Source organism: Podarcis liolepis (assembly GCF_965112155.1).
Source record: "Podarcis liolepis genome assembly, chromosome: 5".
Lineage (NCBI taxonomy): Eukaryota > Metazoa > Chordata > Lepidosauria > Squamata > Lacertidae > Podarcis > Podarcis liolepis.
Genome location: NC_139556.1, coordinates 69,678,675 through 69,703,922, shown reverse-complemented (window position 1 = coordinate 69,703,922; position 25,248 = coordinate 69,678,675). Strand labels below are relative to the sequence as shown.

At 40.3% G+C, this 25,248-nt stretch overlaps 1 protein-coding gene and 1 long non-coding RNA gene across 8 annotated transcripts in view; both read left to right on the top strand.

Annotated features, from left to right (window-relative positions):
• The window catches only part of PIK3CB (phosphatidylinositol-4,5-bisphosphate 3-kinase catalytic subunit beta), a 99,896-nt gene extending 75,905 nt beyond the window's left edge, over window positions 1-23,991 (top strand). For all 7 annotated transcript variants that reach the window (XM_083506355.1, XM_083506353.1, XM_083506354.1 and 4 more), the window contains 13 exons: window positions 258-311; window positions 1,513-1,701; window positions 3,259-3,380; window positions 5,023-5,166; window positions 6,252-6,351; window positions 8,374-8,552; window positions 9,574-9,683; window positions 10,378-10,456; window positions 16,643-16,810; window positions 18,370-18,493; window positions 19,781-19,926; window positions 21,236-21,368; window positions 22,511-23,991. In XM_083506355.1, coding sequence (XP_083362481.1) covers window positions 258-311; window positions 1,513-1,701; window positions 3,259-3,380; window positions 5,023-5,166; window positions 6,252-6,351; window positions 8,374-8,552; window positions 9,574-9,683; window positions 10,378-10,456; window positions 16,643-16,810; window positions 18,370-18,493; window positions 19,781-19,926; window positions 21,236-21,368; window positions 22,511-22,648 — 1,686 coding nt within the window. In that variant the 3' untranslated portion in view covers window positions 22,649-23,991. The remainder of the gene's footprint in view (window positions 1-257; window positions 312-1,512; window positions 1,702-3,258; window positions 3,381-5,022; window positions 5,167-6,251; window positions 6,352-8,373; window positions 8,553-9,573; window positions 9,684-10,377; window positions 10,457-16,642; window positions 16,811-18,369; window positions 18,494-19,780; window positions 19,927-21,235; window positions 21,369-22,510) is intronic.
• On the top strand, window positions 12,896-15,866 carry LOC310708408. Its single transcript, XR_014527007.1, has 2 exons — window positions 12,896-13,635; window positions 13,672-15,866. It is a non-coding gene; the product is annotated as an uncharacterized lncRNA (long non-coding RNA).
• Window positions 23,992-25,248: the final 1,257 nt, after the last annotated feature.

The following is a 25,248-nucleotide window of genomic DNA, read 5'->3' as shown; positions in this document are numbered from 1 at the left end:
TTGTTGTGCATTAGAAGATGCAGTGCACTAATCCAGTCCCTGTTGAATTATGCACTTTGTTTACGTAGGAGTATTGTGGCATAATGTACACGCATTTATATACTGCACTTAGCAAAAGGATTTGGGAAAGAAGAGCATAAATATTTTATTTACTTACATGACTTTTCAAAGTATAGAGATCATACCGTTTGATCATCTTTAATGTCACTGTTCTCCAACATTGTCATTTAATTCCTGTCTGGTGTTTGTTGTTGCAGATACTTGAAAAGGCAGCTGAAATTGCAAGAAATAATGATAGCTCTGGTATGGCAGTAAGTATCAAAGGTGAAACAATTATCCTTCCCCCATTTAAGACTTAGAACAAGATGTATTTTTATTACCCTCCCACTGCTTGTCCTGAAAGCATCTCTTCAAGGTGTAGTGAAGTTGTTCTGCACTTTCAAAATTATATTTTTAAAGGACAGGGTAAACACACAAAACCTGTTCATTTCCCCACAACCCACTGAAGGCCAAGCCCACATTATGGTCATATTTTTAAAATGATTGCAAATTTGGAGTCCTAAACAAATTTGAACAGATTGGTTGTCATAGCCTATAATTTTAATGTTGTGAAATTATAGCTTAAATAATATGCCATTCAGCATAGCGCACAAATTCCTTACTAATAAAAATTAATTATATCAACAAAATATTTCATCTGAATAACTGATCTTCTAAGAATACCCCGTTCTATTTTACGCAACTTGAGTGTAGATAATAAATTCACATGCTAATAGCCTCTTGAATGTGGAGACTTTATAAACAATTTTTGCCACTCATGATATATAAAGCTCCATTTGAAACCCACTGAAACATCTTCTGTACACATGTTTAATTAATGTGGAATAGAAAGTCAGAAGAGATAGCATGTATAGTCATTTTAAAATGTTAAGTCTTTGGTGGTGGTGGTGGTTGTTACAGTTCAATAACAGATGTTGGAAATGCAAAAGTCAGTTTTTAGCATTACCTGCAAAACTGCTTTAGTTTTAAAGTATTAGTGACTTGTTCCTCAGTTTTGGCTTTGGCTTCATGTGCTCTTTTTCATCATTTGCATACCAGCATTTAAGTTGCTAGAATTGCTCAATTTTCATCAGTTGTGTGGGTCTAGAGACATCTACAGTGCCTGTGCAGCAAATATAAGCCTCCAGCGTGGCTCAGCAGAAATATTTCCCAGATTAAACGGGGAAATAGCAGTAGTGCCCTCTAGTGTTGAAGTGCACACTTGCTAAAGTTGAGTATTAAAATATATACAGGGTGAGTCCTTTAAAAGAGGCCCCGTGGATACAGAGTACATGTGTTCCACAGGGCCTCTTTTAAAAGGCTCACCCTGTATAATGGCCATTAGTTGCTAGCAAGGAGAGTTCATGCTGTTCTAGCTTCATGCCATTTGGGCATGCAGTATAGAAACAGGCACATTTGTCTCAGTGTTATATGCATAACTTGTAAACGGTGGTTCTCGACCTTTAACCAAAGGGCCGTGGTGGCAAAAAGTTCTATATTGAGCTAAAGGAGATCATGGAAAGGGACCCCTTGTCTCAGCTGTGTGAAAATGAAATGGATCTCATTTGGACTTTACGGTATGACTGTCGTGAAAACTTCCCACAATCCCTACCAAAGCTGTTGCTCTCTGTCAAATGGAACAAACTTGAAGATGTTGCTCAGGTAAGAGGAAAAAGAAATACCTGTACAGCAATAATAGTAATGCCAGGGGCAGAATGTGAGCAATTGTGGGAGCAATGTGGGAGATTTTATTTTAATTGCCGTTCACTGCTCATCAGTGAAACCAACTGCCATTAAATGGATCATCTTTTTCTTAGGTCTTCTAAGGTGCCACAACATTCTTCCTTGTTTTTAGTGGACTTTGCATAGCTACTGCTCTGCACCCTCTTTGTCAGCAGTGCTTGATCTGAAAAAGAAGAGATGCTTTACCTACTGTTATAGATAGGGTCAACCTAATGTGAACAAGGCACTGACTCAGGGGTGGGTGCCTGTGGTTTTCCTGATTGCTGAACACACACCAGCCCAAGTCAGCTTGGCCCAACCATCAGGGGTGATTAAAGTAGCAATCCACCAACTCTGGAGGGCTACAAATTCTCCATCCCTGCTCTTAACTGCTAAAGCTTGCATTTTGCCAGTTTAGGCTTGCCAGCTCCTATGGAAACACTACACACATACTAATTCCCCTTATACGTATTTCCAAACAAACGTGTATTTTGTGGGTCAGTATCACCTGTCTGGTATTCCTACATATAGTAATTGTGCCACTTCATAGAAGATGCACAAGCATTGCACACAAGTAGCAGTGACTATTCCTGACTCTGCTTCTGAAATCCAGGAAGACTTAGCATCTTTCTGACACTAAACAGAAGCTTCTCAGGCTCTGCCTGCCTGCCTGCCTTTGAGGAAGCCCCCCACCCCTCTGACTCCCCTAAACTGGGGAGGAAGAAACAACTGAGATATATTCCAGAGTCAGACATCATGATATACCAGCATATCACAGTATTTAGCTGTTGACACAGTGTTGAAAACCAGATATTACCCGGGCCAGGCCTAATGTCCACAGTTAATTAGTCCTAAGCAGATAGTCTGGATCAGTGCAAAAGACAGACCCTCACATTCCACATGTGGACAGCAGGTTGATGCATATGAGAGTTTGCTGTATAAAACTAGCCCCAGGCTTTCTAGAATCTGTAATTAATTCTTCAGGGTTGAACTAAATTGCCTGCCTCCGTCACAGTCAAGATCAGACAACTATACTAAATGAATGATTCTATCAAGTGGCAACACATCATAGAAGGAGCTCCAGATAATCCTAAGTGTCTTATCTGATGCCACATCCGATTTGTTGCCCTCCCCACAAACACCTCCTTTGCCCATTTTTCCTCTGCTGCTTCATTAGCCATACTCAGATCTTTGTGCTTGTTCTGTTCTGCCCTCTGGTGGGCGGTTGTTCTGCTGCTGCTGCTAGAAAAGCAATGCCAGCTATTCCCAGCCTCTTTTTCCCAATTGCATTTCCACCACCTAGATGAAAATAGAAATGCACCCCCTGAATTACGGCTTTCTCTAAAGTCAGGGGTGGGGAAGGGTACCTGTGATTTATGCTATATAGTTGTTGAACACAGTTCACCTTCCTTCCTCAGGAAATCTGCCCATGTATATTCTTAAACATGTATCTATTTAGTCTTGCTTAGTTATGTGTGTGTTTATTTTCCTTAACAGCTTCAGGCTCTTCTCCAGATATGGTCCAAGCTGCCTCCCAGAGAAGCATTAGAGTTATTGGATTTCAATTATCCAGATCAATATGTAAGAGAATATGCCGTGGGCTGTTTAAGGCAGATGAGGTGAGTTTGCTGGCAACTTTTATTTCAACAGCTGACTCAAAGAATTAAAATGCAGCCACAATGAAAAGACTCGGTGACTTTCACCCTGCATGAAATAAATCTTGCAAATTAAGGAGCAGGCAGCCTCTTCAGTGTCCAGCTGTGGGCTAGGCTGCGATCCCAGTTTACTGATCGTATCAGTGGAACCGGAGTGGGTGGTCCTCCTTTGGGAAGTGCTGTCCAGTTGAGACAGAAGAAGGCTTCCTTTGGTATCTGGGTCAAAAGCCTTAAGGAAAGCTGATGGTTTTTTAAAGGTTTGCCTAGAATATAATGCTTTCACACATTACTTAACTGGAGAACTGCTTTTCAGAACTCAGAGAAGTGCAGATTTTGAAGGAGGGCAAAGCTTCAGTTTGTGCATTGTTTCAGAAAGTGTGGATTTGGTAGGTTCATCTTTAAATGTGAATTGAATCCATTTTCCCACCTCCGTACCTATGTATGTCACTGATGTCCTCTGTCTACAGTCCTATCCAAACATCTGGGAATAGGCTTCACTGAAAATCGCGAAACGTACTTTTGAGTAAGCATGCTTAAGTTTGCCATGCGTACATCCAATTTGCTTGTGGATGTTAAAAACTATGTATTTTCAAGAAGCTTCTCAGCTGGTTTTTTGGGTTTTTTTTTTAATTATCTACTTAAAATATTTATGGGCTTAATGCCATTTTTGCTCCAGGAAAAAAATGGGATATTATCAGTTGCAATGCTGCTATGCTCCTATTTCCCTTGACTTCTCAAGAGTACTGGATGTGATGTACAACATTTTTGTATTATTTTCAAGGCTAAATTGTTAACAACATATTTTGACTTCAGTAAAATGTAAACAAGGTGATTTGCTCTGTCAGGCTGGTCTAGACTTGTGTAATGAACCAGTACTGCTGATAGTGTTGTTCTTAGATTTCTTTGAATTCATTCTAGGTATATTCATTATTAACTCCTTGATGCGATCAAATAATTGAATGCCTATGTAATTTTTTTTAGGGGGGGTGACTTTTCATTTGACATACTTTTCAGGAGAGCAGTTTTAGTCACTGTACAACATGTTAATTTGTTTGGACATTTTTTCCCTTATTTTTTTTTTTGCTGGGCTGTAAGTAGATGAGAAGAACCCCTTAAGTTACAGTGAACTATGTGGTAGTTCAGCAGTGTTTTATTTTGTCACCTGTAATAGTTATTCTTTTTCATAAATGAATAGCTGAATAATGTTTCCTCCTTAGGTTAAAAAAACAAACAAACAACCCATTACTTCAGATTTCATTTCAAACCCAAACAGCTGCAAACTATCTTTTTTTTTAAAGATGTTGTAAGCACAGGAAAGCCAGAAAGCAGTCACTGAACTTGCCTGATGATCTTTAAGACAAATTCATATGACTGATATTGAATACTTTGTCCATCTATCAGAGATATGTGCTATGAATGATAATAAATGTTGCTGCTGTTTAAATCCTTCTGGTTCCTATCCTCTGCTTTTATTCATTGCACATCATCCATTTGCTTCATATATCATGAACATGTTTCTAATCTGATGCACTTCATGTTGAGAATTCATTTAATGCATCTTCCCACAACTAAGCTAGTTTCTTGGGTTTTCTTTATATTCTTCCAGTGATGAAGAACTTTCTCAGTATCTTCTGCAGCTTGTGCAAGTATTGAAATATGAACCTTTTCTCGACTGTGCTCTCTCCAGGTTCCTGCTAGAGAAAGCTCTGGCAAATAGGAGGATAGGACAGGTGCTGTTTTGGCATTTGAGGTAAGGCTTGCTCATCTATTGACATGCACACATATAAATTATCTCTCTTCCCCAGAACTCCTGTAGCAATTTACTGATACCATGATTTTTTTGTCCTTGAGACTAGTCTCATCCTCCCTTCATTTATATGTTCTGTCAGAAAAACTGGAAAATGAAAAATCTCCTGTTCTGAGACCAAGTTTCTTAGCCCTAATAGATGTGATGAGAAACTCTTAAGGCTGAGCTAATGTCTCAGTCACCAAAAGGGATCTAGATGAATCTTCCAGCAAGGGTGTAGGAAAATTTGTAAACCGTTTTCATGCTGTTTTGTCTGTTTGTTTGCTTTTTTAAAATTAAGTAGCTTATAAACTCTACAAAGTAAAAGCAAAAATATCTAAAACTCCACCTAACTCCTGGCTTTAGATTAACTTTCTTCTTGCCACCTTTTGACATGTTCTCTGCCTTCAAAGAAGAAATGGTCCTAGCCTGTCTATGTAAAATAAGAGATGCTATTAGGGAGAAGGATACAGTCTGCCATGTGGGAGGGAGAGTGCTTGAGATTTCCCTTCCAGCTATGCTCTTCCCCAGTTGTCTCACTGCCACGTTGAACAGCAGTGAAGAAGGACTTCAGAAAGATGGTAGATGCTGCTGCGGCACTGTAACCCATCAGAAACCCATCTTTCTGGCAAGGCTCCAGCATGCATTCCTTCTACTACAAAATAAGCTAACAATGTAGAAGAGAAGTCAGGAGAAAACCCTCCCACATAGGAAGGTGCCTGCCAAAACGTTTGACTCCCGCTCTGTTTCCTGTATTTTTGACTGACTTCATGAAAGACTCATGTCTACTCATTTTTATTCCTTTTAGCAAGGTATGATTTGAGAGTTCAGAATGCTTCACTTGGAGCATGGGATGGACAGCTGTTTTGCAAAGGAGTTGAGGTCACAGTTGTATCGTGAAAGGGATACATGCCCACTTGACTTTGAATTTCTTTATTTTTAAGACACTGACATGATATTGTTACATCCATCGTACAACTCCCTAATTATGTAGAATGACTGCGAGAGACGTATTTGTACATGGAGGGTTTTTTCCTCTTTTCTTGTAGATCAGAAGTGCACATACCTGCCATTTCAGTGCAGTTTGGTGTGATACTTGAAGCTTACTGCCGTGGAAGCATTGCTCACATGAAAGTACTTTCCAGACAGGTATTGCTTATTTTAAATCCTTACCTTCAAGTCACTCCTGGAGATGTGATGATGGTCCAGGTTGCACATTGCACATCGCAGAAACAGTTTACTATGTACATGGAGAATGCTCCCACTCCACTGTTCCCCTATCAGACAAACCATGATACTAAATCAAAAACAAAGTATGGCTTAATATTGTGGTTTCAGGGCATAACACTAAGACAGGGATTATGGTTTGTTGTGTCTTCTCATCCTAGGAGAGGAGCCATCTCCACGTTCATAGTAAAATTAACTATGGTTTACTGAGACATGCAAATGCTGCCTGTGAATAGGAATGAGATGAGCAAAGAGAGGATAGATGGGTACTATGATGTATAAACAGGTGTCCTGGACATAATCTGGAATTTTAGCAGTCAGTCTGATTCTGCCCTTTTGTGTTAGGCTTAAACACCACCTAGCATAGCAGTGGCAATCTTTGCATGCATGCAATTTAAAAAAAAGCACTGGTCTTTTCTAATGAAATAATTTTGAAAATGGTGCTATTTATAGTTTATTTGTAGGTTGGCAAAAATTTAGATGTGTGTGGTTTTTTCCTGTGTAACCATAATTACCTGAATTCAGCAGTTCTAATGGAATCTGCATTGCAAAAGAAAACCATTTAGCTTTGGAGCATTGAAAATGTTTTCTTTCTTACAAATGCGTTTGAATGAACTCCTAAAAGGGAATGGGGAGTCTTAAGCATATTTCAGCAATGATAGGCTTTGGGACTGTGACATTTCTGTGCACTTTAGAGAAGGAAGTGCATGTCAGTGCAATCAAAGAAGGGGCGCAAAAAATTCCCAACTGTGCAAACACGGAAGAAATACAAAGTAGAAATACTTCAAAAAGTTCCTGTTTGTATAGCACAGGTTGCATTTTGTTCCCTTGTTGCTGATGTTTGCACAGCTCCTGGAATTGTGGAAATTAGGGAGCTTTGGGTTTTGACAGATGGCTGACCTGACAGGTCTCCACTGCCTCTCTTCTGTAATCAAACTCCATACAGCTTCCACAGCATCCTGCCAGGCATAAATCAGCTTATCTGTAAGAAAGTTTCAGCCCTTGAACTGTGCCTGATGCATTAAGGTAAATTTTACAGCAAAATAAAAACTGTAAATTTGAAAGTGAATCAGTACTGGTGGAGAGAAATCTACGCAGCCTCCTATCCCAAACTTAGTTCGCTTAATAATAAGGGAATCTATCTATGTTGGAGCTGCAGAGAGGTGCACAACACTTTTGCAGTGTTAACACTTAATTATTTTAAAGGCATCCCAGCTGCTTCCTCCTAGAAACTCCCAACAGTAAGTAGATAATAGTTGGAGATAACTGGGAGAAACAGCAAAGCAGAAGTTGCAGGGGGATTTGTGTTTGTGACTGACGTTTGCCAAAAACAGAGCCTCTATTTTGGCTTGGATTTAGCGTGTAAGCTTTCATCTGGGTTTCGAAGGCACAAGGGCAGAGAGAAATAGCTAAGGATGGGGAGTCTTGTGATCACATTGAAACAATCAGGCATGCATCTGAATTAATGGAATGAGCAAAATATTTTCCTGGTGACCCTGACAGACGAGATGACATAAACATTAAGCTTTTTTTGGATCTAGGTCAGGCATAGGCAAACTCTGGCCCTCCAGATGTTTTGAGACTACAATTCCCATCATCCCTGACCACTGGTCTTGTTAGCTAGTGATGATGGGAATTGTAGTTTCAAAACATCTTGAGGGCCGGAGTTTGCCTATGCCTGATCTAGGTACTTAAGGATCCTTTTCACATTAAAAAAAGCACCTGTGTGGAAGCTGCTTTTTTCACAGCTTTATCCCATGGTGCTGACTTTGCGCCAGATGGGCAGTGCAGATAATGGGGGTCCTTTCAATGTCATTGCTGCCCAGTCAGAATCGAGGATAATGCAGTGTTTTCTACAAGATTGATCCCTTCCATTTTGATTGACTTAGTCTTTGACCTCACAGAGATTTAGAAATTAAAATCTATTTTGCAAATTTATTTCAGGTTGAAGCACTGAATAAGATGAAGACTTTGAATAGTATAATAAAACTGAATGCTGTGAAACAAAGCAGAGCCAAAGGAAAAGATGCAATGCACACCTGTTTAAAACAAAGGACCTACAAAGAAGCCCTTTCCAATCTTCAGTCCCCTCTGAATCCTTCCGTTTTGCTTTCAGAACTGTAGTAAGTGAAGTGGTCTCTTGCTTTTATGTACGCTGTAGCTCTTAGGTGGAAGCAGACAAGCAGAAGGCTCTTGCTCTTTGACTTCTGTTGGCTGCATTGCTCAGCAGACGCGTTGGCACACAAGGCGGTATGTCTTCATGTGGCTGACAACTCCCTCATGCTTTGACCTGGCTATGTAAGCAAATCTCTGGCTTCCTAAGGTTAAGATGCCTGTTTTGGTTTGGACTAAAGATTTTTGTGATTGACCTTTCGTACTTAAAATGTGTTCTTACAATACCTTGAATAATAATGTGCCACCTTCAAGTCAGCAATCAGTGACTGACAAAAGATATATTAAATTATCAGAAAACCTACCAGTTTAAGGCTATCTCATGTTGGCACAAGCTCCACAAAGCCTGAAAATGCAAAGCTAAGGCTGATGTGTTGACATTTAATCAATGTCACACATTTTCCTTCGCACCCACACTTACCCTTTGTCTTTCAGACCCTAATCCAGATAGGGAGTGTGTGTGTGTGTGTGTAAAAAATGAAATATGTTTTCTAAGTTAATATGGACACTTATTTTCTTGCCTTGGTAGCTGCCAGATAGAGATCCAAGATCTATGGGTTTCAGTGTGGAATTCAATGTATCACTAAGGAGGTTATTCCATCCATGCAAGCTTTTCTGCTTGCCTGATGGAACAAATTCCCATCTCCTCCCCGATATGCCATTCTGAGGGTTCTCCCAGCCCTCGAGATTTGGGAAAGCAGGGGGACTCTATTTATGTTAGCAGGAGACCTTGTGCTGGCTTCCACTAGTGGAGCAGTTGAGTTGACTATATATGCGACATACCCCATATACAGAACATGCCAACTTACCAGTGTACCTTATACAGTAGCAGCAAAATGAAAGTTTTTTAAGGCATTTGTCCAAGTTGCAGTGTTCTGTTACTGAGTTACCTTCAGAGTTATTTTTACCCTGCTACATTTAGGGCGATTGTTCATTTCCCTTTTTAACATTATTTATTACACTTTGGCCTAGTGTGGAGAAATGTAAATACATGGACTCTAAAATGAAGCCCTTATGGATCGTATACAACAACAAAGTGTTTGGGGGAGATCTGGTAGGGATCATCTTTAAAAATGGAGATGGTAAGTAAACAAAACAGCTCCCCTCCCCCCTTACTGCTATTATCTTAATTGTGCTACTGTTACCATTGCAATCCTTTAGTTTTGTTAAGTGAAAGAGCACTGGATAAATTCTATCATTTCGGTGCTGTTTGTACCACAATACAGTGGTACCTCGGGTTAAGTACTTAATTCGTTCCGGAGGTCCGTACTTAACCTGAAACTGTTCTTAACCTGAAGCACCACTTTAGCTAATGGGGCCACCTGCTGCTGCCACGCCGCTAGAGCATGATTTCAGTTCTCATCCTGAAGCAAAGTTCTTAACCTGAAGCACTATTTCTGGGTTACTGGAGTCTGTAACCTGAAGCGTATGTAACCCGAGATACCACTGTACAGTCTGGGAAGAAGAGGGTTTATTCATGGCTCCATTTAACTTCACCACTGTGATTAAGGCAGGGGTCGGGGACCTGTGGCTTTCTAGATATTTCTGGACTACAGCTTCCATCATATAGCTTCCATTATTCTTCACCATTAACCATGGTGGGTGTGGCTGATTTAACATCCAGAAGGCCAAAGGTTCTCCGTCCCTGAAGTAGAGGTTTGAACAAATTGCCTTGAATTAATTTGTGTTCGTTGCAATGCACATAACACTGTTGGTCTCTAATTAAAATGTCTCAGTAGCAGCTATTTGATAAAATCATGCCTTCCTGTTTTGCAGATCTACGGCAAGACATGTTAACACTTCAGATGTTACGCCTGATGGATTTACTTTGGAAAGAGGCTGGTCTAGATCTTCGGTGAGAGTGCCTGCAGTTACTAGATTTTCTGTGTTCTTGCCAAGCTCTTGCTTTTCAGAGATGTATAATTAGACTGTGAACATGTTGGGCATGACAAGGAGTCTGCTTCAGATGGCTGCACTTTTTATATTGTTCATTTTTAACTTCTTGGTAGGGGGTGATATTAGACCTATGGTATGTCTTCTTTATTGTATGATTCTATATTCCTGTGTTAGTTTTGGCAGGGCAAATAACATTTGGGTCCTGAGCTGTGTATGGCTTTATGCAGATTCACTGCTGCCCACTTTGCTATAAGGAAGTTGTGAACTGAGTTCATCTCATCTCCAGCAGCATCTCAGCTGTTTGAGTGTTGCATTGCAGAGCCGTCTGTGACTACACCTCCTCATGGAGCCTTCCATGCATTGTAGGTGTTTTTGTATGATACCATGATTTGTGCTGTCAATATTCAATCGCTAGCAAAATGCCCACCATTGTGGGACACATTATATATTGCAAAGATATCTAGGAGGCAGTACATCTCTCTGCACAGTAACAAGTTCTAGCCCTCTGCAGGATTGCTGTGAGAGCTGGGCCACAGTTGCAAAAAAAGCACACTTAGCAATAAAATGGGGAAAGACGCTACCCCTGGTAAATGGTGCAATTGCAAATACGAGTCAACTTGATTCGCCTGAATAAACAAAATAAATAAGTACGGTAAATATCAGATTACATAAAAAAGTTTAAACAAAATGCATGCGTGCATCTTGAATCCTGCTCTTGAAATTTAGTGGTTTCCACTTTTTCCACCTGCAGTCACTTCCCTCTCCAAATCACTGTTTTATTTTACTTACTAAAATAGTTGCATTCCATTTTAAAACATAAAACCCAAATCAATCAAATTAGCATTAAAAAAAACCAAAAATGTAAAGACCCCAAAATATGAGCTTTGGGGAGGAGCCCTGCAACTTTCAGAAGAGATCCTAAACGTACCCTGAAACTGCAAACATAACCCTGAAGTCAACCTTTGCCTGACTTCAGAATAGCCCCAACAGAAAAGAGTCCTGAATAAACATCTTCCAGAAGGGAATTTCAGAGCTTCAGTGCCATTGTAAAAAGGCCCTCTCATGGGCAGCAGTCTAAAGGGATGAGGACCAGAGAATAGGGAGGGAGCGCCAGATGAGAAGTCTATTTGGTTCCCTGCTGCTGCACTAAACTGTGGTTCTTAACATTACATGAGAATAAACAATGTGGCTTCCAAACACTCTGAAGTGCTTCTGTTGGCCGTTTGTCGCATACATGGTCCCTTGTCTCCTGGACCAGAGTGTCTTACATAGGAGTATTACTGTGCCGTAAGTTAATAGGACTCTACAGTATTTGCTTATTTTACTTGCTACTGTGCACATTGTTTTACAAAGCTAGGAAGTGTATTCCTGACACACCAGATGGTGATCTTAAGCTCATATCTTAAATATTTTTTGTAGGAGTTGAACAAACAGAATGAGCTTCAGACACACAGCCATAGCCCACGCAGATAAGAGCGGCAGTTGTAAAACAGTGACCCATCAGGCAAATATGCTATTCACGAAGAGGTTCTCTTTAATTATGTCTCTGGTATCAGAAGAATTTAAATATAGATTATTTCAGGAAGTTTATTTGCTTCCTTCAGGGTAAACAGATGAGTGTTTATTTTCTCTGAAGTCATATATTGATTTACCATCTCTTTTGGTAACAGGAAAAATATTTGGAGATACTTTTCTTCCAAATAAGCAGCTTGAATTTTGCTAAGAGTTAGGGTAAGGTCTTCCTATCTGGCATATGTCAAACAATAAAAATGAGAAAGCTGAGCAGTTGTTTTGCATTTGCTGCCTCCCTAATGTAGGGTGGAGCTTATAAATCTCGCCCACATACTTTGTTGGCAATCAGCGCTGAGTTTGGAAGAGTTATTTGAAATGATTTCTCTGATTCACTCTTATCTGAGGCTGACTTAAGGAAGTGGAGTAGGATGAGGCAGTTCAAAGGTTACTTTTTAAATCTTCCAGGAAATGATTGACCAGCTGTTATAATAAGTGTCTTATGTGTCAATCTTTTTTTCCAAATAATGTTAGGGTTTTTGTTTTGTTTTGTTTAAAAAAAAGGAATAGTAGGCTAAATGAGCTGAGATAAACTCCATCAGAAACCCTTGTGCTTATTTTTATACCCCCTTTTAATTGCAATGTTGGAATCTGTAAGAGGTGTTTAGGTTAGCCAAAACCTACAGGAGCGACTGAATACTTTTTACCTAGGTTGGAGAAAATGGGGCACAGTCTGCTTCTGCTCAGACATAGAGCCTTCTGCTGGATTCCTCAGCTGCCTCCCCAGCAGATGTTTGTCCACGCTTTTCTTGGGGGGGGAGTTGGGGAGGGTGGTCCTCATTAACAATACATCTACATTATATTAGTATCCTCCAGATTTTTTTTTATTATAGCTGCCATGAGCCAGCCAACATGCCCTAATGTTTGGGGGGGGGTGGTAGTTGTACTCTGAGAATATCTGAAGGGCCCAGGGTGGAGAAGGTTGGTCTAAGAAAGGCATCCCCAAACTCAGCCCTCCAGATGTTTTGGAACTACAACTCCCAACATCCCTAGCTAACAGGACCAGTGGTCAGGGATGGTGGGAACTGTAGTCCCAAAACATCTGGAGGGCTGAGTTTGGGGATGCCTGGTCTAAGGCAATGACTGCATTGCAGCCCTGTTCTCCATAGAGAGGGAAGCAGAGGGCAGAATGACCAGGCCAGCCTCTGAAGATTGGAACTACGGAGTTTTACAATCTGCTGAGAAAGTGGCATACCCTAAGAATTCTGTGCCTGAGAAGCTCTGGTGCTTAAGTATTCCAAGGAAAACAACAACCACAAATTATGAAACTAAAGCGTCTGCCGAATAATGTCATCCTGAATGTATATTCTCATTCTCATACTTTTGTTCAGTATCCTGCTGCATTACCAAAAGCGGTCACTGCAAGGAGGAACAGGATTCTTGACTCAGTCTTGGGGCTCACTTTACTAATACCTCCAGAGCATTGGTGATGGCTGTGCACCCTTTCAGACAAATGGAGAGAAGTTGATCTTACCTGGCTTTCCATGCCTTCAGTCCCTTGGTCTGGCACTACCGTATCTGCTTTCAATCCAGTTTTGACAATGATGTCTATAAAGTGGGTACAGATGTGTGTCATCAGACTAACTCTAATTAATAAGGTAAAAGGTAAAGGGGACCAGGTGGCACTGTGATCTAAACCACTGAGCCTCTTGGGTTTGCTGATCAGAAGGTCAGTGATTCAAATCTGCGCAACAGGGTAAGCTCCTGTTGCTTTGTCCCAACTTCTGCCAACCTAGCAGCTTGAAAGCACACCAGTGCAAGTAGACAAATAGGTACCGATGCAGCAGGAAGGTAAATGGTGTTTCCGTGTGCTCTGGCTTCTGTCACAGTGTTCCATTGTGCCAGAAATAGTTTAGTCATGCTGGCCACATAACCCAGAAAGTTGTCTGTGGACAAACACTAGCTCTCTCGGCCTGAAGCAAGATGAGCACCACAACCCCATAGTCACTTTTGACTGGGCTTAACCATCCAAGGGCCCTTTACCTTTACATTTACCTTTAATTAATAGGGTTGCCAACTTTTCCCTTTTTATATTGGCATTCTATGCTTTCAACCATTACCCCAAAGGCAAAAATTCAGCACATATGATTCTGTTAGCATGGAGGTGGAAGTGGTAGGTTAAAGCTTCACCTGTTGAATTTCTGCCTGCCATGTAGCCGTTAAAGGATTGATCTTCTGTTAAGGAAAAAGGGACAAAACTAATAACGAGGAATAAGTTTCCTTTTTATGGTTAAAAATGTGGCATGGCTATGGAAAGGATATATTTATGGAACAAATAAAAGTAGGCAAAAGGACACCAAATCAGGGAAGAATCATACAGACAGTGGTAAATATAATACATTTAATGGGTTCTAGGGTGCTCCAATAACCAAGACTTTGGGAAATGGCAAGACCAGCATCATGAAGATCTGTGTAATGCAAGCAATTTACTCCTGAGCTGACTCACCCCCTCTACCCCACATCCCAACAATCCATGAAGGGAAGAATAAAGTTATTCATTATGGAGGCTGATAAACAAAACTTGTAGCAGACTTAGAGTTGCCATGTGTCCTCTTTTTTCAGGACATGTCCTCTTTTTGATGGGTGTGTAAAATGAGAGTTTTCATAGCGATCCATAGTTAAAAGTAGAAGTCAGCAAATGTGCCCTCTTTTTTGCTTTTCAAAATATGGCAACAAGCCTGTGGTAAAATCTTGGGTTTGTTACAAAGAAGGTTATAAATTCAAAGATTAATTGTGATGTAAGAAAAGCACCAAACCACATCAAATTTATTTGAAAGAGGCAGGGCTTGAACTGATAGGTGGACCTTAGGGGGACATTGCAGAAGGAAAATAGCAGTCGTTTCTCAGGGTGGCTTATAGATCTGTCAGTAGGCTATCTTTATAGAGTTCTTTTATAGGGACGAAAGAATCCCTCTGACAGATGTTGAAGGCAAGGATGAGGTGGACCAGGCCCTGGGGATTTGTCCCCAGCTTGACTCCTGTCAAGCTGTCTCTCTGATGAGGATGTTTTTTCCTCTGGTTGTGAGCTTACCATCCTCAGGGGGCTGAGCAGCTTTCATCATTGCCTGCTTTTGAAGGGGAAGTTGCTGGAAGCGTGCCCAGCGAAAACTGCAAGTAAGGGTGGGTTGAAATGTCACGAAGTGCAGCAGGCAGCAAGCGTCACACTTTAACCTCACAAAACCCGCCCAAAGATTCTCAGGTCGTAATAAGGGCTCACATGCACTTCCTTAGATCGTGGCAGCAGGAGTTTCAGAAGTGCAGCTGCTGTGCGATCGCCTAGGGTTGGTGGTGGGATTCAGCATTATTATTATGTGGGGAAATGTTGAATTGAGCGCGATGGCAGAGACTGAGATGTTGTTTGCTGTGTTTGTTGACGTGATAGGAGGTGGAGACAAAAGAACATCTGAATGGCCAGAGGTTTGCCAGCCCTGTAATGTAGGAAACTTAGAGCAAGTGGGGAGGAGGATAGCTGGACTTCTACTCTGAGCTTTTTGAAAATGGAACTGTCCAATGAACAGGGCTTGGCTGTTTGCATTAATATTCAGCTTCCTAAGTGATGGAGTAACAGCTTCTCGTTATTTAACTCTGCATTGGTCATTGGTTTTAAACACATTGAACTGAACTTTGGCTTTGGTGGGAATGTTCCTCAAAAAGAATGTTTGCAATCTGTAAAAGGTTGTTGTTTATTTGAAAATCAAGCTGAGATTGAGCTTTTATCCATTTAATTCTCTCATAATGTTCTAATCCTCCACAAAAGTTGCATTATATATCCTACTCTGTAGGCTCCTGGTAATTGGGTTGTTTGTTTTTAAAAAAACCTTCCTTCCACTTCAGGCAATTCTGCCGTCTTTTATCCCATCCCTTTAATAGAAAATCAAATTTATACCACAAATCCCAAACAAAAATCCATTCCAGTGCCATTCAAAACATGAAACTATCCAGCCCGTAAAGCCTGAAGAACTTCTTCATTCAACTGCCCCATCCTGTGTATCCATTTTTCAGAATACAGATGCTTTATCCTTCCACAATTGTGTTCCTTGCTAAAGTAAGTAGACTCATCTCATGAAGCTCCCCAAATGACTCTTCATGTGGCTGGTACACCAGAAGCTATTTAATGCCTTTTAAGTGCAAAGTGTGACTGATTTTAAATTGGCAAGATCCCCTCTTCAGTTGCGAATGGGACACATATATTTAAGTGACTGAATTTCCTTACAAAATCAATAAGGGTTAGGCTCTTGCTTCTGCGTTCACTGCAAAGAGTTTCTCTTTTGTGTTGGTGAGGTCTGCATGCTTCTTTCTTCTTCCACGTATTCCGTTATGCCAACATACCATTTAGCAGCTTGGAAGGAATAAATAAAAGAAATAGCACCATCTGTTGTCAGAATATTAGAACTTCAAGACTATGATTTTTCTCCCTCTTCTTTGAAATGCTAGAACTTGGACAACATGTTGTGTTGAGTTTCCAATAGTTGTTTGGTTTTTTTAACCCAGTCTTTCAAATTAACCTATATATTTTTCCCAAGAAATTGTTTTAAGCATGTTTCTGATTTGTTTATAATTTCTCTATTTTCCTCAGAATATTACCTTATGGATGTTTAGCAACAGGAGATCATTCTGGCTTAATTGAGGTTGTTTCTACTTCTGAGACAATTGCAGACATTCAGCTAAATAGTAGTAATGTTGCTGCTGCTGCTGCATTCAACAAAGATGCTCTCTTAAATTGGCTTAAAGAATACAATTCCGGGTAAGCTGTAATTTTTTTTTTATGATGTTGGATTTTTCATAAAACATTGACATCTCACAGTTCACACAAATGACCTTTACAGTGTATTAGAGGTGAGCTACCACAATTTGCATGTTGGTGGTGAGATCTAACTGTGTTAGCACAGGAGTTGAGTACTTTCCCCAAGAAGCATATTGCAAAACAAGATATTTAACAGAAGCCATAAAATAATGCAAGTTAGTGAATGGAATTAAATTCAGGTGAACTGAATTACTAAGGGTGATTTAACTCATAAAAATTAAAGCTGGAAACACACACTCTCTCTGCCTTTCTTCTTTTTCTTTTCTGCTAATTGAAAAGCAGCACCTCTCTGACATTATCTCCCAGGAAAATAAATCCCAAAAGAGCCTCATTGTGTCAGGCTGTGTGGAACTCCTGACTTCCACCCTTGTGGAACTTTTCAACACATCCAGAATTCCATGTTGGAATCTGGTCTATCAGGCATAAAGGATGCTCTGATCTTTCATGACATCCAGGAAGGGAGAAAGAGATCATTTCCACCCGCATAGTGTTCACCTAAAATTGTAATCAAAACCAACATTCTTCAGTAATGCTCCCCTTGAGAAATTCCTCCCCTCACCCATCCCTTTTATTAAATGGATGGCTTTGTTTGTTCTTCCTGGGATTCAGTTTCAGTCAAAAGCAAGATAGTAGTAGCCGTGGTCCTGTCCACTAGGTCTATTTTGCTTTCCTTAGAATTTATTTTAGTCATAGTTAACTGACACAAGGCACAGATGCCATGTATTGCAGTGGGGTTTTGGGGTGCACCTGAACTTCCCCTCCCTTTTCTTTCCCTGCTCACCCTCCCACATGCCTCCTAAATCAGCTCTCTGGAACAGACTTGGGGAGAGTGTGGGAAACAGAGAGGGGTGGAAGCTGTATGGCATGAATGGAAATCCTTGCACCAACAGAACCCAGAGCATTGGATACCACCCATAGTTTTCCAAAAAGATTGGCCACTGATGCTTTAAGTGTCTCCTGTCACCGTTCCTTTCAGTGTCCTTGCTTAAAGCTGCAGTCAGTCTTTTCAAGCCAGGCAGTCATTCAGATCCTGAGATCCAGTTTAACTGATCCTCAGCACTGTGTTTCTGAGCAGAGTTTTGAAAGTTGCAGACAATAATTGTGAGAGGCGTGTTCCGTGTTGTCAGCAAGGTGCTTGATGCGTTACCGTTGCCAAACAATGAACATATTGCCTGTTCATTGTATGTTTTCACAGTAAATCTCATAAAGGACAAGTTTAGCTCTCTACAGTGTTCTTTCTGTGAATTAAATTTGCACAGCAATTTCACATATTGGAAGGCCCTCGTACAAACACAGCTCACAATGTTTCATTATCTGGCTATATTCAAAGAGACTCTAAGGTAGATTTTGTGTTTGCCTTCTATCTAGGAAGATGCTTACCTGATGCTGTGCAAGGGGCAATTCAAGAAATGCTAGTTTCTCGTCTTTAATTTTAATCAGCATGGATTTGAACAAAATGCATTTATACCAATAAAATCCATTTTTTCTTTTCAATTCAGAGATGATTTGGATCGAGCCATTGAGACATTTACTCTATCATGCGCTGGCTACTGTGTAGCTACTTATGTGCTGGGCATAGGAGACAGACATAGTGACAATATTATGGTCAGGAAGAATGGCCAGGTAAGGTCATGGTAGGCAAACAAAGCACTACATGATCCTCTTGGGGAAATGTTTTGCTTGGAACCTAGTGTATGTATTGATTTTATTTATATCCCACCCTTTGTCCCTCCTATAAATAAAACTGCTAGCACAGTTGCAAAGCTAAGCTGGGTCCAGTATGGTTTCATATTGGATGGAGGACCACATGTTGGAATTTCTGTCTTGCAGGGGTTGGACTTGATAACCCTCGGGGTCCCTTCCAACTCTACAATTCTATGATTTTACGATTTATCACAAGCAAATCACACAAGCGGGTCACAGTGAATTAAAAACAATACAGAAATCAGTGACGCAATAAAATCCGAATTGCTTCAGTTGCTTCTTATGAAAATACCACATAGTTTGCTTATCTCAACTGCCATCTCCTCCAGAGGCAAGGAGGAAGACAAGGGTTTTCAGCTGGTGGCAAAAGCTGAACTATCAGCCACACATTGGAGGGGAAGAGCTGGGCTCTATCCCAAACTAAAGCATGTGGGGCTTCACTCAGTGATGGAACAACAATGCTACTTTCAAAGTGTAATGCCCTTCTAAATCATGTAAAGGTAAAGGGACCCCTGACCATTAGGTCTAGTCGCAGATGACTCTGGGGTTGTGGCGCTCATCTCCCTTTACTGGCCGAGGGAGCTGGCGTACAGCTTCTGGGTCATGTGGCCAGCATGACTAAGCCGCTTCTGGCGAACCAGAGCAGCGCACGGAACTGCCATTTACCTTCCCACCAGAGCGGTACCTATTTATCTACTTGCACTTTGGCATGCTTTTGAACTGCTAGGTGGGCAGGAGCTGGGACCGAACAATGGGAGCTCACCCTGTTGAGGGGATTTGAACCACCGACCTTCTGATCAGTAAGCCCTAGGCTCTGTGGTTTAACCCACAGCGCCACCCACGTCTAAATCATGTACCATTCTATAAATACTAAGAACCACTTTCCACATAGTGTTTTCCTACACAGGTATTAAATGTAAAAAATAACTTCATGTTTGGGGACTATGAAACCTGCTCTGTTTTGCATTTCATTAATATGTAACTGTGGCTTCTGCCTAGGGCTGTATGTCTGGTGCTGTGCTGATTTACTTGCTAATAAAGTAACTTTTAAGTCACAAACCATTTTCTGAGCATTGGGGCTAGAAAAAAAATTATTCATGTTGCATTTTGGAGAAAATGCATGTAATAATGCTTTAAAAATTAGAGCAACAGAATTATAAAATTATTGATTTATTCACTAACTTTTCTTCCTATTCCTTTTCTCAGCTCTTTCACATAGATTTTGGCCATATTCTTGGAAACTTCAAATCCAAATTTGGAATTAAAAGGGAGCGAGTGCCTTTCATCCTTACCTATGATTTTATACATGTCATTCAGCAGGGGAAAACTGGAAACACTGAAAAATTTGGCCGGTGAGTCCTAAATTCTCCAAATAATTTCCTAAGATATCATAGTGGACCACAAAATGAAGTCATCAAACAGTAAAATAAAAACAAAGCCATAATTATGAACAAAATCACACAATATAACCTCAGTGTTGAAACTGATATTTTGTTAAAGCAATTCATTAATTTCAGTGGGTCTGCTCTGAGTAAAATTTAGTGGACTACCACCTATACAGTCACACAGCGTATCTCTTTCCCCTTGTAAACTCTTTCTGTTTCTCTGTCATAATATGATGTACACACAGTCTCACAGCTTACTTGTGTTCGCATGAAGGTTTTCTTTCATTCATTCTCCTTGCTGGGAAAAAAAGCAAATTTCCTGCTATTTTTGTAAACTTCCCTGAGAAATATAATTGAAGGATGGTATAAAAGCACTTAAAAGGAATACATAACACTCCCGTTGTATCAAGTCTAATTTCTTAATCTTCCTGTTAGTAGGCTAAAAAAAACTAGGCATAGTAAACACACTGGAGAATTTAATTTCGGAAGACATATTAAGGTGCAAACACACTCAGAAACGTGTGGAATTAGGTGTAAGAAATGGTATCTTTGGAATATGTATTCCTATCACTAGGGAGCAGTTCAGACATGTTTGCCTCCAATAACAGCATATCCACAATAATGTCCAGTTTTCTGATCCTCCTTCATGGAATCACCCCGGTATGACTTTCCCTAAACTAAGTAACAGTTTCTGCCACAGTCAAGTCTTTCTTGAAGGCCCTTTACATTGCTGCTGCACCATAATCCATCGCAACCCTTTGCAAATCTTGCAAACTAGTTAACCCGGTACTTTCACGTGGGCTGCAATATGTGTGAATCCCTCTCTCCCTCCATCCATCCATCCCTCTCCCTCTCCCCCTTCCTCTCCCTCCTGCATGCCATAGAACAACGCCCCATAAACCATACAGTCACCACCTGTTCCTTGGCTACATTAATTTGCTTTGGCACTGCAGTACAAATGACTATATTTGGCTTCCTTCCTTCTAGCAACTGGAGTTGTGCTGCTCTTGTATTTTCTGTTGCTACGCAGGAGGAAAAACAAGTGATTTGCAAGGGATCCCTTTTTTCACCTAAAGAGGGAACAACCCTTGGTTTGTCCACGTCAATTTGCAAGATGGGTGCAGGTGATGGGTTAGCAAGTTCATTTACCTCAGATAACAGCAGTGAGTCAATCCTGTTCAAACAAATGTCTCTTGAACCAGATCAAGCTGCCTGGGGTCTGGCCTACTTTTTGTTGCCCTGCTTTACAGTATGTGTTTGTTTGTGCATGTTAAAGGTTCCGCCAATGTTGTGAAGAAGCGTACTTGATTCTGCGAAAACATGGAAACCTATTTATCACTCTCTTTGCACTGATGTTAACAGCTGGGCTTCCAGAGTTAACCTCTGTTAAAGACATCCAGTATCTAAAGGTAAAACTCTGATAGGCACCTTAGGTGATATTTGTCCTTTTTCCTAACCATGTTCAAAGTTTGTTCACTGTGATGCTCCTAATGTAACTGGTGTGGTCTTCCTCATATGCTGTGAACATAAAAAGCTGAGGTCATTGGTCCCTCTAGTCTAGTTCTGTCTACTTCAAAGGACAGTGGCTATCCAAGACCTCAAACAACATGGTTTGTTTTCTTTCATCTGAATACTAGATAAGTCTATACTCCATAGCAGAGGTTTTCAACCTTTTTGAGTCTGCGGCTCCCTTGGCCAACTACAATCTTTCTGTGGCACCTCTGTGGGGTTTAGGAGCCCAGTTATGTCACACCTTGCTTGCAGAGCTGGCAGCCCCTCACCTCTTCCTTGTGGAGGGTTCCCTCAGCCTCTTCTCTTCTCCCCTCTCCTTGGGAGTCCTCTGGGTAGCGACACCAGCTCTAAGGCCTTAACTGACAATTTTAGGTTATATTTTAGTGATTAAGATTTAACATATATATTTTAACTGCTTCTTTATCTGTATTGTCCCTGTTATACCCAATTGCAAATTCAAATGTATCCCTATCATGTTTTATTATTTCCCTGATGTTGTATGTGAGCTGGAACTGGTCTGTGACCGAAATGAATAAATTCATTCATTCAGCCACAGCTGCTGCCCCTGATCTCTGAGCTGCCCCCGCTGCCCCAAAGAGAGGTGCCTTCTCACGCTGCCCCATAGGGGCCTGGGAAGCACCCCCTGCCCAGCCCCAGAGGCACCACTTTTCCCGCAGAGCTTGTAACTAGGGCTGCTGCAACAAACAGCTGTGCAAGCCTTTGGGAGGTAGAGATATGAGAGGGCATTAGAGGAGAGAAGGAAAGAGGGACAGAGGGCAGTGTTGCCCATGGCACCCTAGGGTGCCACAGCACACTGGTTGAAAACCACTGCTATTTAGTCCTCAAATTGGGCAGATTTATTTTTGTATCAGACTGAAGAAACAATACTGTTCATAGAGTATAAGAAGCACATTCTTACTGTGTGCAGCAAAACAGTGGCAGTTTGCCATGGAATAACAGTATTAGCAAGTAAAGAAATCTCAAGGGTTGAGTATTCAAGGCAAATAGCAATCTTCTTAATACTACTTTTTGTTCCTAGGACTCCCTTGCCTTAGGAAAGAATGATGAAGAGGCACTAAAGCAATTTAAGCAGAAATTTGACGAAGCGCTCAGAGAAAGCTGGACTACTAAAGTGAACTGGATGGCACACACGGTCCGGAAAGATTACCGATCCTAGGTGGTTCATGAATTTGCACTAAGCTTAATGTTACCCTGACAATAAAGTATTAAAAGGGAAACAACAGGCCCTTTCTCAAAACAGACCCAAGGATATTGCCTGAACGATTCCTGATTTTATTTTGCACTCTGCTTTGGAATGCTTCAAGAAGATTCGGGATTTTGTAACATTAGCAGATTCCTCAATTGCTTCTGCTGACTTTGCACGCTGAAAGCTACCACTAAGCTTTTATATTATTATTATTTTGATACATTGAGAAGCTGTAAATATTTGAGATTTTTTATGTTTGGACAGTGTTCTCTAACTTGGTCTAGATGGGTAGAGACTTTTTGAAGATCTGATTGCTAAACAGCATCAGAGATGTTTCTGATGTGTTTAATTCTGCTGCAACTGAACATTGTTGTGTGTATATATACTTTTTTTCTGGCACAAACATATTTGTTCTGCTGTAAATAACTGCCAGATCATTCATTGTACAGCAGGGTGCTGCTTTATTGTCTTGAACTACTGCCAGAAGAAGAGAGGTTTCTACATTTAATAATGAAAAGAAAAATATTTAAAGAGACTCTTTTGCCCCAAGTGCTCTGTGTTGATATAAATGTATTGGAATGTATGTAGAGCATATATGTTTGGGACAACCTTTTGCTCTTGGAAATTCCACCTCAACGTTTACTGCCTTTTTGAATTTTATTGAACGTTCAGCGAAGGCCTACAACATCTAAGCTTTTGAAGACACTTCAATAAAGAGTTTGTCACTGGAAAACCAACAGGCCACCCATAACAACTATATTATCTGCACACATTTGTGTAAATCACAAAACGGAAAGCATTAAGCATCATAGTCAGGTTTTGTATATGCAGCTCAAACTAAGGGAAAAGTATGTTCAAAACCAAGAGATTGTGATTTTTAAAAATGCTATATTATAGCATTTTTAATCAGTACTCCAGAAGGGAGTCAGACCTGTTCTTTACTACTTAAATGCCTGCAGCACTGTTTGTTTTGTCAAGGAAGTTTGTATTTTGCCTAAGTTGATACATGGGAAAAACTGGATTTATTTTAATTTATCCAATGAGGTACCATACTTTAAGGTGCTTATAACAGAAGAGTAATTCAAGTTAAAAGTGCAATAGGAACTGCTTGTTTAAAGATGTAAACATAAAATGTTTTGAAACAGTGGCGAGGTGGACTAACTACTGCTTACTCGCCAAAGAACACTGGTAGTTCTTAACTTTGGTGATGATTGATTGATTGATTGAATGAAAGTAATTATATATAAAGTTGTCTTTGAATCAGAACAATGATTTTAAATAGGAATTGCATTAAAGTCTATTTTACTTTGTCAGATGTGTTTGTGTTTCTCTAAAGTATACTATATTCAGTTGGATAGAGTTCTGTGTTAATATTAAGCTGCAATCATGTTGGGGATTCACAATTTGTGAATATGCTAAGAGGCCAAAGCTTAATGAGGAATTATGTCATAAATGTGAAATTACACTAATTACAATAATCATGCACAAGTGTGTGAACATACACACAGTAGCATTGAGAAGCTTTCAATTACTCTTTCCATGATGTAAAATTTCATTTATTTCAGTATTGTCATTTACTATACTGTATCATCAATCTGGAATCCAGCTGCTTAATTATTCCCATGTTTGTGTTTCGATGGGAGATCCAGCTTGTATTCTGGTGCCTATGACAGTGAAACATCCCATCTAAGTGGCATGAATCTATCTATATCTATCATCTATCTATCTATCTATCTATCTATCTATCTATCTATCTATCTATCATCTATCTATCTATCATCTATCTATCTACCATCTATCTATCTAATCTATCTTCCACCTTTTCTCCTCACTAATAACCCAGTGAGATGTTAGATTGAGAGTGTGTGTGGCTACACCTAAGCCACCCAGTAAACTTTGTGGGTGGATATTTGAAAACCACTACGCACCACATACCCTGTGCATCAGATATACTGCTTTTCAGGCAGATTGGACAGTTTCAGTTTTATATGTAATTCTGAGAGGTGCACCTCACACCAGGTGTGCCTAACCTGTGGCTCTCCAGCTGTTGCTGGACTCCCAACTGCATGACCAGTTGTCAGGGGTGATGGGAGTTTGTAGTCTAGAAAGGTTAACCATCCCCTGCCCTATACTCTTCAGATTTGATTTTGGTGATGAGGCCCAGCTCCATTTTTCCTGCTAGTAATTTCTCTGTGTTTATATCCTTTGGGCATAAAAATTTCAAGTCTTCTATTACTCCTCCAAAAATCAGACTTGCCAAATCTCCAACAGGATAAAGGGTCCCCCTTTTATAGATGCCATTTTTATATGTGGCACTATGTTCTCTCCCCCACCCCTTTCCATGCATTGTTTTTATACCTGTTAAGGCTGTTGGAAGAGTGTTGTGATTCTTCTTTGCAATAGAAACCAATGAAAAACAAATGAATACCTAATTGCTTTTCATTTATAATTTATTCACTTGAATTCCCATTAGTTTTTCTAACAAACAAGTGGGGCTCAATCGTTTCATTTAGTTGTTCAAATGAATGCACTTCCCTTTTGTCATAAAACGCCTGTGATCACAGTTTTCT